The sequence below is a fragment of the Zonotrichia albicollis genome, chromosome 4 (assembly GCF_047830755.1).
Source record: "Zonotrichia albicollis isolate bZonAlb1 chromosome 4, bZonAlb1.hap1, whole genome shotgun sequence".
Taxonomy (NCBI): domain Eukaryota; kingdom Metazoa; phylum Chordata; class Aves; order Passeriformes; family Passerellidae; genus Zonotrichia; species Zonotrichia albicollis.
In genome coordinates, this window is record NC_133822.1 from 48,298,290 (window position 1) to 48,315,311 (window position 17,022).

The window sequence follows — 17,022 nt, forward strand, 5'->3', positions numbered from 1 at the left end:
TGGGAAAAAAAACCAAGAAAGAGAAAATGGATATATGTATATACCACAGAAGACAAAGACTACTACTAAATTGATTTCAGCCAAAATATTTTTTGACATGAACATGAAACTTAGCATGAATCTGCTATCAACAAGTTTATTCTACATACCAGTAACAAATACAGTGACACACAAACACACAGAATATACTGCTATGGAAGACAGAGAAGCTGTTTATTGCTACCAGTTTTCTCTTCTAACCCCATTTTGAGTCTTCACAGCTTCTGTATTGGAGGGATTGGTCTTACAGACCTCCATGTTCCATGGATTCCAGCTACAATAGAATTCACAGCCATTCATATGTACAATACAAATTCATTTTCAGTTCTGAAAAGCACATGCTTTCTGACATTAAGCTCAAGTATGTGAACACCTTAAATACCTGATGACATAGCTCATGTACAATGACCATGGTGACATCCAGTAGGTATAAAATAGAAGAAATGCTTGGATCTAGCAGTATCCTTTGCTCCACGAAAACACTCAGTCCCCAGTTTTCCATAGCAGCATATGGATGCTTAGGCACAGCCAACAGATCTAGAAATAGAAAATATATATGTTAACTCCTTGTGGGAGCTACTATGCTGAAGAGCTATTGTAAGAAGGACCACAAATCATCACTAAAAGCATTTTATATAACATACATGGGGAAAAAAATGCACTCTGGTAATATTTCTTAGGAAACATTAATAAAGTATTCATTTTTATCTTATGCCACTATCTGCTCACAAATGATAACCATGTTATTTATGTAATACAATACTAAGTATTTCTAACGAAGCTTTTTATACAGAATCCAGCTTATTTACAACGCCTTGTTGATTTACTTCTGAGTTTGATACTGCTTCAAATGTTTACTATACCATATCAGCACAGTAACACAGACTCTTACTACAAGCATTTTTTAATCTTTTCATTAAAGCAACTCCTTTATGAACATCTTACACATCAAACTGTATGCAATGACTGACATTTAGGGGTGCACTGAAGAAATATCGTTTCATAACATCAAGAAAAATGGCAAACTGTTCAGAATCCCCAGTTCTTACTGAACAAGGCATTTTACAATGTACACTGTTGCTAGCATGCATCCTCTGGGAGCAAGACTGCTGACAGCCACCTCTCAGCCCTGCCAGCTGGAACAATGGAACCATATGCAACTTAAGGAACTTTAGTTCAGTTTTGTATTTATTAAGTGAGAAAATATTAGGAACAATATGGGACGGTCCTTCATCGAGTAAAAAAAAGCACCAAGGAATCTGTCCCAGTGGCATAAGGCTGAACAACTCAATACTACAATACATGTCTTCTAAAAATCTTACTGCCAAGATTGAAAAGGAACTAAATTGACTACCAGTCTGGAAAGAAATCTAAAATTGCAGTAAATTTCCTTAGGTTCAATATAGGTTCGTAAACGAACCAATACACAATTCTCCTTCATGGCAAAAAATTTCTGAAAGAGCCCAGAAACAAGTTGTTTGTCTATTTGAAGCCCAGTACAATGCGTGTGCAAATCAGACAGCATTCTGGAAGCTGCAATGTGACATCAGCATGGTGCTCCCTCCAGTCAAACTAATTAGCCTGACTTCTTAATTAATTAGCCTGGCTGCCACACTCCTCCCTCATTTGCCTCTACTTCTTCTGCTTCCAAAGCTAGTTCATTGGCAGTTATCACAAGTCTGTCTAGGTGGTCCTTCACTGGGTGACTTCCTAACATGAACAAGTGCAATTCTGACCTAATTATTCTAAATAACACTATAAATTGTATTACAGCATTGACACTTCTCCTAGGTTTGTCTGTTTTGGCTTGCCGATGCATGTGCTGGAATTGGCTTGGAGAACAAACAGACTGCAGAAGTCCTGCTCCAAGATTCAAAGGAAGTTGCCACTGAAATACTGGGAAATGAGAATTTAGGCATATTCTGGCATTCCTAAAAAAGGCCTGCTTTAAGAAGCATAAAAATACCAGCCTCCTAGTGAATTCAAGGCAAGTCTAGTAGCTACTTCCCAATACATGCAGAAAACATCCAAATCACAGAGACACACTTCAAATGTTAAAAAATAAATATTTTATAGAAAAGCAAACACTAGAACACAAGTCTAATTAAAGAAAAAAAGGAAAAATCCAAAACATGGTGCTCAAAATAAGGCATGTGAGTAAATTCAAAACTACATGTTTTCCTTTTCTTCTTCGGTTGAAGCTTGAACTGTACTAAGTTTTTAGAATAACTGCAATTTTTTATACATTACATGCAAAACGAAAAGCTCCTGTCTGCTATACAAAGAAGGAATAGGGATGGGGGTGAAAAAGAAGACACAAACATTACCACGTGGAATCAATGAAGTTAATGGTAAGTTTTCATTAACATTAAACAGGGATCTTTCACATTCTCAACTCTGTAAAGGAAGCCATAACTTCTCTTATATCAATTAAACTTTCCTCCAAAAGGTGTCTTCAGAAGATGAATACTGTTCTTATTTACCCCAATTAAGTTTCCAGCACTTCCCTTTAAACACAGAACAGAACAGGCACAAAAGTAAAACCAAGTCCCTATTTTTCACTGGTCCTTTCAACTCTTTATTCTCCTTTGAGTTCATTTGTAGTTTTTGGTCTTTCTTTCCAGCCAAAATGGATAGATTTTGTCAGTGTCATCCAGTAATAAACTGAAATAACTCTTGCAGAACTGGGAAACAAGGGTGAGGTCTCACACTAAACACATTTATAGGTTAATTATAGACTGTCTTTCACTGTTTGTGTCATTGTTATTGCTTTTCTGGTTTGGACTGATACTTCACAGCACTGATACAGCAACAAAACCTTCCAATCTGATGGACAGATAAGTGCCTTGCAGGAAGGCAGCCACACAGGGATATTTTAAATCACTTTCATCCAACATAGCCCCATTTCTCTGCAAACCTGAAAAGTCCTTTCACGCACTGGCTACTGCTGAAAGGGCTTTTTTGAAGAGAGAAAACAAAACGTATTAGATAACCCTGTCAGTTTCCAGAATGGTAATCCCTGCAGGTGACATGAGCATACCAATAATGTTGAGTGAGTATGAGCACACTATCATTTCCTAGTACAGAGACTGATACACTACACTTTAATCCCAAAGAGACTTTCTTAATCTTCACTGACTGCCAGAATGGTCTCTGAAAATACTCATCGTCATGAAATTTTTTGCTTCTTATTGTCTACATCTAAATTCTGAATATCCAAGTCTCATTGTTAATTTTTCAGTGGCTGGTCTTTGATAGCTTCAAAAATTTCCACAACCTTTAAATAAAATTCCAACCACGTCTAGTTTTGTGGTAAAAGACACAATAATCTATATCTTTCTCTGGGGAGTAATAAACGCTTCATTTCAGAGGAACAATGTGTGGTGTTCAAGTCTCAACATGAGAATTGGTACTTCCCTGTTTATCACACCATATTAGAGCTCTGAGCAAGGTATCCTATGATTCTGGAGGTGACATCTGTTAAGGTTTTAGTATCATTTTTAAGGAGTAAGGTACAAAGGGAGGAGTGATAATGCACATTTTGATGGAAATATCATTCAACATATTACTGCACAAAAGTGTTCTGCACTAACTGCAAACTGGGAACTACTGAATATCTAACAGCTTGTGTACATGCTGCATCCAGTCACTCTGCACACTATTTAATTAAATTCTTTGTAAAGCACTTGTGAATGTTTGATTATGTGGATATTGCTGGGGAAATAGAAGTGTGTGTTATTGCTTGTAGAGAATAATATCCTCATGCGTCATAAAACTGTTACTTGAGATTTCCTGATACGGCAGTGCAGAAGTCCCATGCAGTGCTGGAATAATAAAGGGTTTCTACCTCCTGGCCTCCACAGAAACTAAATTCATGACCAACAAGTAAAAATTATACATCTAAAATAAAATCAAAAGACAAAAATGTGTTGGAGCTTCACACTAACATGCTATACTGGTACAATTATTTGAATAGAAGGACAGCATTTGGATTACATTAATAGATTTAATAAATTTTTAAAAATCTATTTCTGTGTCACTTTGATGAAAAAGAAATTAAATTACAAAAATTGTACATAGCTCAACAACTTGTTTTATTTCCAAACATTTAATTAAGGCATCATAACTATGTGAGCTTACATCAAAATATAATCCTCTGATATTATCAGCAAGCTATCATCATACTGCAAAATAGAAATTAGCAATTTCACACCTAAGTTGGCCACAAAGAAAATACACATTTGATGGGGATTTTTTTATCTATGAACTTAGTATCTGTGCAATTTGTACAAATGATACTGTTTTTCAATCTTTGCCACTCAGTCACGGTATCTTCTAGGTTCTGTTAAAAACCATTATATTCCCCAAAGCACAAACTGGGAACATCATTCTTACTTTAAATGATAGCAAGGTTAGAACAGAAAAGGATTAAATGCAAAAAGATCCAGCTCTCTCACGCAGAGTGCCATGGATCTGTGGGGCCTTTCCCCCCCGCCCTTTACCATCCTACTCTCTTGCAAACATCAAAGCATCTTCTTCATCACGGTGATTCTACTACATTTAACCACCTCCATTTGAAGCTGGACAAGGATATTGCACCCATGCATACATCCTCACTCTACATATAAATATGAGCGCATGAATAAACACCAACAGACATCCACATTTACTAACATTATGCACTGCAATATTATTTGTTTTAGCTGTTGGTTGCAATGTAACCAAGGGCTAGATACTCCAGAACATATGACTATTAAATTTCTAATACTCATGACAGAAGTTAAAAAGCACTAAAGGGGAAAAAAAAACTAGATGTATGAATTATTTCTGCACATTTTCTGTTAGCATACAGGACAAGTCTCCCAAATAAATAGCTGAGACCCTTGAAACATCACAAGTTGTAAATGAGAACAAAGTGAGAGACAAGAATTTTCTGTCAAGCATTTTTACACATACATTTTCCTTAATAAACCCAGGAGGCATGCAGGGATAAACTATTCACTCCATGAACTCCATGTTTTTTCCTTATTATCCCTACTTTTATTACAAAAAATGACAGACACTACAAAAATAATTTGAATTTATCTATGTGCCTCTCACAATGTTATTTTAATTCATTTCTTCAAAAACTTTTTTCAGGATATTGGTGCAGGTATCTTGCTCTTGGGATTTCCACTTTTTTGGCAGCAAATTCAACAAGTTAAGACAAAGCATGGACTAATATCAGTTTATTTAAGTCATGCCATAAGTATGTTTTTTGCCCTTTCCTAGTACTGCATAATGCAATCAATAGCTTTATTAAAGCTCTCTAAAGGCCTTGCGCAATTTCCTAAATTAATGCTACTGTACCAATAGGAAAAAAGAACTGTTTACCAGAAGAGTGTATATTTCTGCCACTCAGATTCCTTAATCAAAGTAATTTGTTTTACTAAGTAGAAGATGCTTTTCTGTAGCACAATACCATTTCATGATTTATACAGAGTTTTAAGGAACAAGCCAAATATAAAAAGTGACAGATCTCATTAAAAAACATTAAGTCAAACAGTAGTTATTGTAAGAAATATTCAAATTTTCTACTGATAAAGTACTACTGATAATGGTACTTATAAGAAATATATAAATTAGCTGCTGATTTTTTTTTTCTGCACTGTTTGATTAGTATATGTCAAAGAAGTTTGTTCTGGAAAACCAAGTCACTTCATTATATAATTTCATCCCCTTAAAATATGTGGGGGAGAGAAGAGGCAGGCAGGGGAATGATACAATGGGATGACACACCAAAAAACCAAACATCCCAGGGTTGGTAAAAGCTCTCTCAAGCCCATATTTACCTTGAGACAGTTTGAAACACTCTATTTTCAGAAAATACTAAGTGCATGTTTCCTGAAAACTAAATCAATTCAGTATTTCACTTTTGGCAGTTAGGACTTAAATATCCTGAATTAGCTGTCTTTAAACTTAATACTATTGGTCTGCCTTGTCCCAGTACACGTTAAGTATTCAAGTACACAGAAGCCACAAACAACCTGGATGACCCTCCCACAGGAAAGCTTCAATGAATGCTTCTGTTCAGCCAAATGCTTGTTCTGGCACCCACCAGTTTTTATCTCCAGGACTATACCACCACCACCCTTCTGTAAGCTTGACGCTTCACAACCCACACAGACACTGGCCTGCAGAGTTAATGGACAGGTCTAAAAATGTTTGCTGTTATTCTGGTCAAATCAAATGGCTTGCTGCAGGCCCTGAGGAGAAATCACTACCACACAGCAGTTTATTGCTGGGGTTTTTATTGCTTCTTATTGCTGTACAAAGTATTACTTAACATTAACTGATATAAACAATGGATGGATTCTCAGAGTATTTGATACATATAGCTGATGTTTAATGCAATGTGAATATTAAAGGATCCAAGAGGGAAAAAAATGTGGGAGAGAAAGCTGTGGAGGGAAAGGAGAAAGAATATGCAGAAACACAGAAAGAAAAACTGATATGTTTTCAAGCAACTGAGCCTTGACACTGGGTGACAGCTAGTTTATAGTTTCAGAAAATAAAATAGAAATCTGTTGATTTTATTTGACTTGCATATCATTAAATTTCTTTCAATTTTGATACCCCCAGTCCATAGATCATTGCTTTGTTATTTCAAAGTATATCAAATGATTCGATGTTAAAATGAAAAATGAATGCAATTGCCCATTGAGGATGAATTGTGCATCATCCAGGTTGTATCGATCTGCACAGGAGCAATGCTTTTCTTTTAAAATAATACCTGGACAGATCATTATGAATTTCTGCTCAGTATTAAACAAGGAAAAAAAAATCTTTCACAAAGTTTCTTTATAAATATAAACTTTTTTTTCACAGTTTCGGCCTTACTTAATTCGGTGGGAATTCAAACAGGCAGCTGTCTGGCTCAAACTGGGACACAGGCTGAAATGAGCTCAGGTTTCTGTTACTCCAGATAACAGGGGTAGTACTGTATATGCATTCTCTACAGGATCTAAACAACAGACAAACAGAGAAAATACATTCCCACTCCCAACACGGAAATATCCAGAGAGAGGAAAAAACAAGAAATACTTTTGTTGCCTTCATAAATACTGTTTCTAACGTAAATACTAAGAGCACTGACATGATGGAAAATTGCCAACAGCCATTTTCCTACCACCAGAGTTAATAGAGCATGAGGATTCTATGGTTGAAAACAACACGACACTGATTACTGAGCACTATCAGTATGAACACTGCTGCAAAGAAAATGATAAGTGCCACTGCCATATTCCTTCTCTTTGCTACAAAATCAAGGTGCAGGTACACAGAAAACTCCAGAACTCCATTCTACTTAAGAGTAGTAATGAGATTTTTTTTTTTTTTCATTTGGCACACATTAAACTGATTTGCACCACAGTAATAAAGAGATTAATGTCTGCATATGTACAACACTCTATATACCAAGATTTACCTCTTTTACGTTTGCTTTAAAGTGAGATAACATTCACAGGTGATCGGCACAGTTTAATAGGGAAAGTAGAAATAGGAATTTTGCAAAGACAGGCAGTTATTTAGCATTTGCAGTATCTTACATTTCACCTGGAGAAAAAATTACAATATACCCAATCATATTCACTAAATCTGAAGGCAATGTTTTTGTGAGGAGTGTATCTATTTATTTTCTTTTCCAGAGTAAGATGAAGAAATGCGAATGGACTGTGCTGTATAGCTCCTGAGATACTGTTTTTAGATCTTGCTGTGTATCCTAAGTCCTAGAATAGAGTTTATCTTACATTCTTATGCAAATCCTTTTGATATAGTAGATCAGGATAAAACTTTACTATCTCAACACTAAAAATAGTAATCCATTCATCACTTTATTTATTAAATTTTGTTAATACAAGAATTAGTATCATTCTATGACATATCAAAATAAAAACCTATCACCTTTAATTTTAAAGAAACACAAGTAACAGAGGACTCACTTTGTCCTCATGCAAGTCCAAACTCTCTCCTTCCCACTCATAGCTAAGGATGCAACCATATAAACTAAGTCTTATCACAGAATCCATATTCACAAGAGGCTCAAATTACACCCTGATGAATTAGAATACAGAGGTCTAAGGTGAACTTCTTTATGCATTTAGACTTCCTAGAGAGATTTAACTAAGTGAATTTACTACTTCACTCTGCTACCTATCAGCATGGGCACAGCCTGCCAACCATGTGCTGTGCAGCTACTCCTGACAGGCCAAAAAGTCACAGTTAAAAATCACATATGCAAGACTGTAACAGAAAAAAAATCATGCCTCTGCACAGTCACCCTGCATTTCCCACAGTAAAATGCAGCACCAAGATCTGAACCATCAAGAAGCTTCACTTTCCTGCTGCTGGAGAGCTGAGTGGTGGGCTCCACCCTGTACCCACGCTGTTATGCAGAGGCAGGCAGTAACATGTCTCCAAATAAAGAGGGTCTGTGCTTAAGCATCTGGGCCCAGACTTAAGCCCACATAGTTATCTGAGGGGAAGGGGGAAATAATTAAAAGAAATCAAAGAAATTAGCAAGATGGAAAAGCAGAATAGCTTCACCACAGCTGAAAATCTCTCTGAGCATGAAAAACAATGGGAAGAGATGAAAATGGTGCTTCGTTCTGCACCTGGAAGCAACTGATACTAGTGACAATAAAGGCAGCAATTAGAAAGTAGCCTTTTTTCTGACAGTTGTGGTTCCAGACACACTACAAGTGTTTAATAGTTTCAGTTAACTCAGAGAGTAGAACCCAAACATGAAAATCTGTCAAAAAAAAGGAATACTGCAAACTGTAAAAATAAAATACCCTAGGAAAGACATATTTGTTATCTGAAGTTACAAAAGAATAGTGACATACTAAAGAGTAACCAATACCAAATGAACTGTACTTAAGTTTGGCAAGGAGCTAACCAGAACTGATAACAAAAGAGATAGGGACAGACCTGGGACAAGTATTTCAGTCAGACTCCTGACTTCCTCAGAAAAAAAGGAAAAGCAAAGCCTGGCAAACAACAGGAACCATCTAGTCCAGAACGAAGTTTACAGAGATCAGTCAGGTCTCTGACACAGAGAGTAAGATTGATAATCCAATATCCGACCAGAAAATAAATTCAAGACAGAAAATCATCCACCAATATCCCAATAGAAAATAAATTCAAGACAGAAAATCGTCCAGAGCTCAGAGAACGTGTGGAGCTGCACACAGCGACAGTCTGGACAAGCAACAGTCCTCATCAGAGTGGGGGAAGAAGTTCTGAAAAGGTGATGGATTACAGCTCTCCACTCCACCAACAGAGTGACTATACTGACAAGGGGGATGATGACAGCAACACTTACCCCTATTAGTATTTCCTTTTTACTTTCATGATACACAAATGCCCTAGGGTATGGCACTGCTATATTTTTATATTAAGCATGCCTTCTTTGTTCCCTTAAATCACATTTAAGCCAAATTCAGGTAAAAAAATCAGTCATACATTTTATCATTAACTTTCAAATCTGACAACACTGCTGAATGCTTACTAAAGTTACCACCAAACAGACAAAATCTATGTTTAATGTAGTTACACTGATCTGTACATCCACATTGAGCTGGCACTGACAAGGAGGTAATCACAGCTCAGGTCCTTGTGCACACCTTATGTTTCACATTTTTCCTATCATCAAAAAATTATTCACAAGTTCTGGTCTGAGAATTCATCTGCAAATGATGAATGTCTCACTGAGTACCTTCAGGTGCACTCCTCCATTCCCTCTGAGATCTTCATACTTCTTTGTCAGTTAAATCACAACAGGCTTTGAAATGTTCCTGGGATCTAAATGGATTTACATCTTTCATCCTCACTCCTTCTGTTTCCTCCTTTTTTGAGATGAAGTCTGTCCACTTTTCTTAATAGTGCTTGTTCACTTCCTTAGATATGCAAATATCTGTTTATTAGACTAAAAGACATCTTCCCTGCTAAACTGGCTGGTAAGCAGCTTCTTACTTCAGTGGGGGATAACAACATTTTCCTCTCATTTTAGTAATTCATTTGCATTTTTTCAGTGTCTAATATGACCTCCACCAGAGTTTACATTCTGTACTAATCTTTACTTGCACTATCCAAAGATCTAAACAAACACAATGTACACAGCTCATTGCTGACTGAGACCAATAATCCCAACACACTAGTAACAAACCACTATAGGATAACAGTGGGCTTGCAGCAACTGAATCCCACTGCAGCCTTGCTGTTCTCAAATTTACAGCAGAGTAAGACAACTGCAGAATATAACAAATAAGAAAACAAAATAGCTACATCATCCCTTGCTTTTGAACAAGGATGAATCTGCTTAAAATTGGAACTTTTTTACTGCCTACAAAAGGAAGTAATTTGAGAGGCCATTGATATCAGGTATTCCTGTGTTAGATGAATGTGCAAAATTCAGGCAGATGCCATTTGAAAAGGTTATGCATTCATCTTATGATGGCACAGACAGGGTATCAAGTTTTACAGAGTAACATTTCCTATGGGAAAAAACAGGAAGAGAAAGCAGCAAGAGGCATTCAACAACTTTAGAAAGACTGGGAAAAGGCCAAGCTAAAACCAAACACACACAAACAAAAGAAAAAAAAAACATAATGGATATACATTGGAAGTATTGTATTGGGAGTACAGAGAGCTGTTAGTGCATTGAGATGTGCAGATAGAGTACAACAGCATTATCATCATGTCTAGCCAACAGAAGAGATACTGAGAGTCCTTGGAATAATGAATTATATAACCAAACTTCTGCCAGATGTAGGGGGTTTTTAATCAGCAATTACTGTAACCATTACTGAGAAATCCTGTTTACAGACATCATAGAAGTCTGAAAAGACAACAAGAATTGAGATAAAGAGATCTCCCTGCAATCCCACAGCCAATTCAGAAACAGGATGACAGAAAACATAAAGCTAAATTTTTGAAGTACCTTTAACATGGCATCAGGGCAGTCCTCTAACAGATTCCCACAGTGGCTGGGACTGGGAGGAACCTCCAAAGGCTATCTTGTCCAACTCACCTGCTCAAGGAGGGCCATCAAGACCCAGGGTACCAAAGACTATATCCAGATGGCTTTTGAGTATTTCTAAGGACTGAGACACCACAATGTCTGTGCTCCCTGGGGTTTAGCAGATTATCTTTCCAAGTTTAGTAGTCTGTCATTCTTTAAGACTTCGTCAAACAGTTTGAATATTACCTCAAATTTAAATTAGCAGAATAGAACAAAGATCAATCAGGCCTACACAAATCCACTACAATTTACAATCTTAGTTCAAAAGAGAGTATTTTATGCTAAAGTCTGATTAAAAATATGTTTTAAATAACAGCATTTTGTACACTTTTACTAATTTATTTCCCGTAAAGTATTTTTCTGTTAGTGTGCATGTTTTACTTAGAATACTACTCTGTGTAAAGAGAGAAATTTTGTCATGGCCAAATGAAATAACTATTTTCAGTACTCAAGAGCCAGAAGAATTGCAGACAAAGAAGTATATCTACTTTTTTTCACATATTTTGCATTTCACAAATTGCAGGGTGATGACCTTAACAATTCTGTGAAACAGCTATGAAACAGGTTTACATGGTGCAGTTGTATTTGAGAGCAAACTGTTTACACAAAATGCAGTGACACGGAGAATTGAATGACCACATGAGTATCAAAGATGTGGAAGGAAAAACAGCAGTTAAGCTGAACAAGTAAAAGAAGCCATAAAAAGAAGTTTGAATAAAGTGAACATAAAGCAGACAGAAATTCAGTTCAATCAGTTGCATCTGACAGGTACAGAAGCTGAGAACCTTCCTGATCAGCCCCTGGCAACAAGAAAGATACCAAAACAGATGTAGCACATTCTTCTCCTGAAATAGCACTATTTGTCCAAGTACAATTTTGTTTATGCCCCATGTTATACCATGACATTACAAAGTCATGGAGATAGATATCTGCTCCCAGTACTACTAGCCCAATGAATATATAAACTTTTCCAATTATACAGAAATCAGAATTGTTTCCCTGAGTAGAATTCCATTCTCTGCATCACAGATTTAAACATTAAAGTTATATTAAAGTTATATTAAAGAATCATAACAAAGTTAGGTTCACAAACCTCATCAAAACTTGATAACCAATGAATAATTTACATTAAGATAATACAGGTCTCATTTTAAAATGTTTCTATTATGACTTTTCTCTGTTAGAATCATAATTTTCCCAAACCATCCTGCTTCATTATTATTTACAGAAAACACAATTTCTGATCATTCCTCTTAAAAGTAAAAATCCAATTAAAGATTTTGCTGCATCAGTGATGTTTGATGTTTGACTGAGCATACAGGCTTTTCTTTTCGGAAAATGTAAGAATAACTTGCACAAAACAAGTATTGTAATGTCTGCTAGAAGAAAGAGAATAAATTGCTAGATCTTCAGTATAATGAAAGGCACAAAAGAATGCCTAGTATGGAATGAGAATTTAATTGTCCCTGAATTTCGGAAGTCTTTTTGTTCTGACTCCTACCTACACAGGGTACACAGCTAATTCAATGTGCACTATAGAAGCATTCCTAAAGATCTTAGTAATATTATGCAGAGGACCATTGCAGTTCTGTAGTGAACCTAGTAAGCCAAGACACCAAGTCATCAAATCATCTGCACTGGAAGTATGCGAAATTCACACGGAAGACTTTGAACCAAGTTATCCTTCACACCAAAGGCAGGACCTTTTCCTCCTAAAAGACTATCAAACAGCCTGAATGAAACACTGTTTACAAGTGGATCATGGGCCCTTTTCAACACTGGAACAATATAAATCAGATGCTAGTTCAAATATAAAACAGATTCTAAAGGACTAAAACTTGCTTAAAGCAAATTATTAAGTATGTGAAAGATCAAAGTCAGCGCCCTACTGGCATCTGAGAATGCAAATGAGAGATGCAGACGAGGCTGAAGAAAAACAAAGGAGAACTGTGGGATTCTTTCTTGGTGCAAGCATTAAAAATCTACTGGTTTAAACTAAACAGCAACAATTCTATCAGTGGAGGAATCCTCTCCTTATCTAATCACTTTACTTGATGGAAGGCACATTACAGGTATTTCAATAAGAGGCCCATTTGGTTTGCTTTTTCACGCTAGCATTTTGATACTTCTCAACATCTTTTACTCCTTAGGCCAGTTTTGTTCTCTCACTTTTAGTAAACACTGATTTCTCCCCCCCGTCCCCATCTGCATTTCAAATACAGCTAAAACAAGCAAGGGTGGTTTTGCTTAACACCTTCAAAGGTGCTGAACCTCCTCTGGCTAGGTGGAATAAAAATCCACAGCTGAAACTAGCTCTTTACAGATACCCCAATCCAAATTTCTTCTTTAAAGATTCAAAAACTGTTTAAAGTAAGCCCAGTGCATTCTTCTTCAAAGATAACAGGAACGGTACTGTATTTTGTATTACCATACATAATCTCAGTACATTCCTTGCTGTCTGCACTGACTGGGAGTTCAGCTTGATGTCAGCTTGAAGGTATGGCAGTGATGGCCAAAGACAGTCTACAGAGACAAATTACTAGGGCCTCCAAGAATACCAGCTATCCTGCCAGCAAGAAAAAAATTAAACACATATTTATTAAAAAACACTTTTGTCCCTTGCCACAGCTATACGCTGCACAAGGAACTGCTATTTCATTTACAAGTGAAGAGTCAGTGTTGCAGTGACAATGAAAACTTCGTGAATGGAGTACTATGCTTGACAAAGTGATGAGGTACAAGATTATTACCTATCCTTTCAAACTTCAGCACATGAAGTAACCAATGGAAAATTTTAGAAGCATCAGACAAAAGCTAAAAAATCCCAACCATCACTTTAGAATCTAGAGGAGCACATCCTTCCATTTGGTATTTAACATTCTATAAACTCAGCTTTTTCCACAGACATTCTCTCATCATTTTACAGTAACTATTTTTTATAAAATACTAAACTATTTCATTTTTTTTTGTAATAAAAAAATATTTTTTGTAATAAAATAGCTTCAATTGAAAACAAATGTCCAAACACAATGAATTAATCGTATGCAATTGCATGCAATACAGAAAAATGCATAATTATAGAAATATATTCTAGCAACTAACAAAGAAAGACAAGGAACCCTGATGATGAAAGTTATCACAGAATTCTGCTACTTAGTCTATAGAGTATTAGTCCTTCTGACACTAGCAAAGTGTCTTTCCTAGAGATTTCAGCTCTTGAAGTGTTTTTCCATAGTCAGAGAATTGACTTGCATCAGCATGCCATCTGATTTACAAAAGTACTGTTGAAATCACAGCTAAGAGAGCACATCTCCAGGCACATGAATTCCAGTAATGACTTGGCCTGGTGAAAATCCAGGCATTCTGGCCTCCACATAACTGTCACTGTCAATTCAGCATACCTCTTCTGCCTCATTATATTTGTTAACTTGTCTCCTCTCCTAGTACTGTAATGATGTCTCCCTTCCTCTTGATCAAACTCTTTATCTTCTTTCTGACTATATTAGATTACTGCCTTTCACACCCTTAGGTACATTTGCAATTTTCTGTGTTTGGATGCTGCAAAGGAGTAAGAAAAACTCAAGAGAGAACTGAATCTCATGTGACTCCCCCAAGAAAGAAAAGTAGTTGTGTCATGAATCCTTGAAATTCTTTGGGTGCATGTAATCAAAGACCAGAAAGAATCTCTTCACCAGCCTTCCTTATGCAGAATCAGGAATTCTACCTTTCTGACACCCTGTTAGTGCCTCACACTGACATCCCAGAAACTTTCCCCTGCATCACAGTGGTACAGGTCCATACTTATACTGGTCTGGTCTGCGCAGTGATACATGGTCAGCTTACCAAGCTCATACAGGAAATTCTGTTTAGCATATTTCCAAGCACAATGAAAATTTAGACCTCTTGGTCACCCCTGTTTTCTTTCCAAATTTGAGGCTTTTAACTTTTGTACTAAAGGTTTTAAGGTAGCTGCAAACAGGGGCAGTATTTTATGGCTTCTTCTGAACTAAATGACTATTAAGTAGGCATCTGCAATTGAAGGTGACCAGATTTTGTTTCTCAATTGTTTTCTTGCAGGTCTGGTAATTTTCTATCCCTCCCTCTCCCACCAGCACAGTATATCAGAAAACCCTATCTGTATATCTCTGTGATCAGATCTGAGATTGAAGGTAACATACTGATGTTGATATAAAATTGTAATAACCTGGTACTTCATAGACTTCATACTCTGTTCAGGTCTACATTGTTTTCAGCACACTACTGACTGAATTAGCAGGAGTTTTTTACTTTGGCTGAAGCAGGACCACTGATCCTCTTGCTTGCAATAGAATGCAAGAGGAAGAGCAGACCTGCTGCAATGTGTTTTTTCTTGACTATGTCAAGGTTCTGTATGGGTATATGAACAAAGATAGTGCTGGTAAAGCATAAAATGCTCAGAGAAACACCAACTTAGAGCATACCTGGAGCAGCATTCTTCTGCACAGTTCCAGACTACATCTATCTTCCTTTGCCACTTGATGCAAAGCTGTGTCTGCCAGCCCAAATAGGAAGTATGTTCGAGGTGATTGAATGGCTCGCCCAAATATGCTGAAGTGGCACACACTGCCACCTCATTGTAATTTTGCACCAATAAATCAACAGTTAAAAGGCATATAACACAAGGTGACTTGAAGTGACTGTCATTAATTATGTTCTATCTTTTGCTTAGTAACCACCACAACACAGCCTTCAATAAAACTAATCCTAATTACAGTCTGACAAGTTTCCCAAATTATGCTTATGATTTATTTTAGCATGACAGTTTTGGAAACTGCAAGAGCTGTTCACTTCCTTTTTATTCCACAAGTATATTCAGCAGTTACAGACAGAGATAAACAAATATGTAAAAAGTGGCATTTCAACATCCAGGAAGCAGCAAATTCAGTGACAGAAGATGCTAGTGTACCCTGAAAATACTAAAAATTAAACTTTTAGTAACCACAGTATCAGTTTCAGAAACTGATAAAAAGGTGGCAACTTCCATCCAATTCCTTACTGGAGCAAATTAATCAAAAATTCTCTCCTGCACTTCATTAAAGACTTAAAAAGTACTTTCTTCTATCTATTTCAAACCAATCTCCAACCACTTTTGATGAGCATGAGAGGTAGTAGTGTCCCTTGCAGGAGTTGATGAACTATAGTTCTGCATGAATTCATTTACAGTTTTATCCTTCTCTTTAATAAACTCTCTGTGAAAAACCCTCTTAATAACATATTTTTTTTACTCTCAAAGCCAAACTGTTTTGGATAAAAATAGGGGAGACTAGAAAGAAGGGAGAAAGAGAGAAATTTTTAATTTTTAATTCCACCTGTCAGAATAATTCTCATCCAAATAATTTCAACATTGTTAAATACATTTTTCTTCATTGTTACCCTCATTTTCTCCTGAAAACAAGGAAATAAAAAAACATGTTACTGTTTTTGCCCACTTTACAAAGAAAATTCAGGATGAAACATTACAATAGGGGAAAAAAACCAGCCTTCACTACTGAAACATATAGCCAAATTCAAAGAGCTGTCTTTATGTAACATAGCTTTATAAACTTTTAATAGGTATCCTATCAGCTAGCTTTCTATACCCCTATAACCAGGACAGGAACCTTCACTTCTGCCACAATGGCAGTTAGAATTAAATTTAAATTCATGTGTTACAGGAAGGATTTTATAATCACCCTTCAAATCATGAGTATGCAGCTAACAAAGGAAGTGTCATATCTCCCATACTCTAAAGTCACTCATACCTGAACTGTTTCCAGGAAAGGCAGAATCCTTGAATTGGCCACACCTGTTCCACCTCAGCTTTGGTGAAAAATGGGTTAGTTAATAAAAAATGAAAGATCTAGTATCTTCGCTGCCTTCAGTATGAAGCGTACACGCACCAGCCT

General features: G+C 36.5%; 1 protein-coding gene across 1 annotated transcript in view; it reads right to left on the reverse strand.

Moving 5' to 3' along the window:
• The window catches only part of TRHDE (thyrotropin releasing hormone degrading enzyme), a 206,621-nt gene that overhangs the window by 126,287 nt on the left and 63,312 nt on the right, over positions 1 to 17,022 (reverse strand). The window contains exon 4 of the mRNA XM_074539725.1: positions 422 to 576. Coding sequence (XP_074395826.1) covers positions 422 to 576 — 155 coding nt within the window. The remainder of the gene's footprint in view (positions 1 to 421; positions 577 to 17,022) is intronic.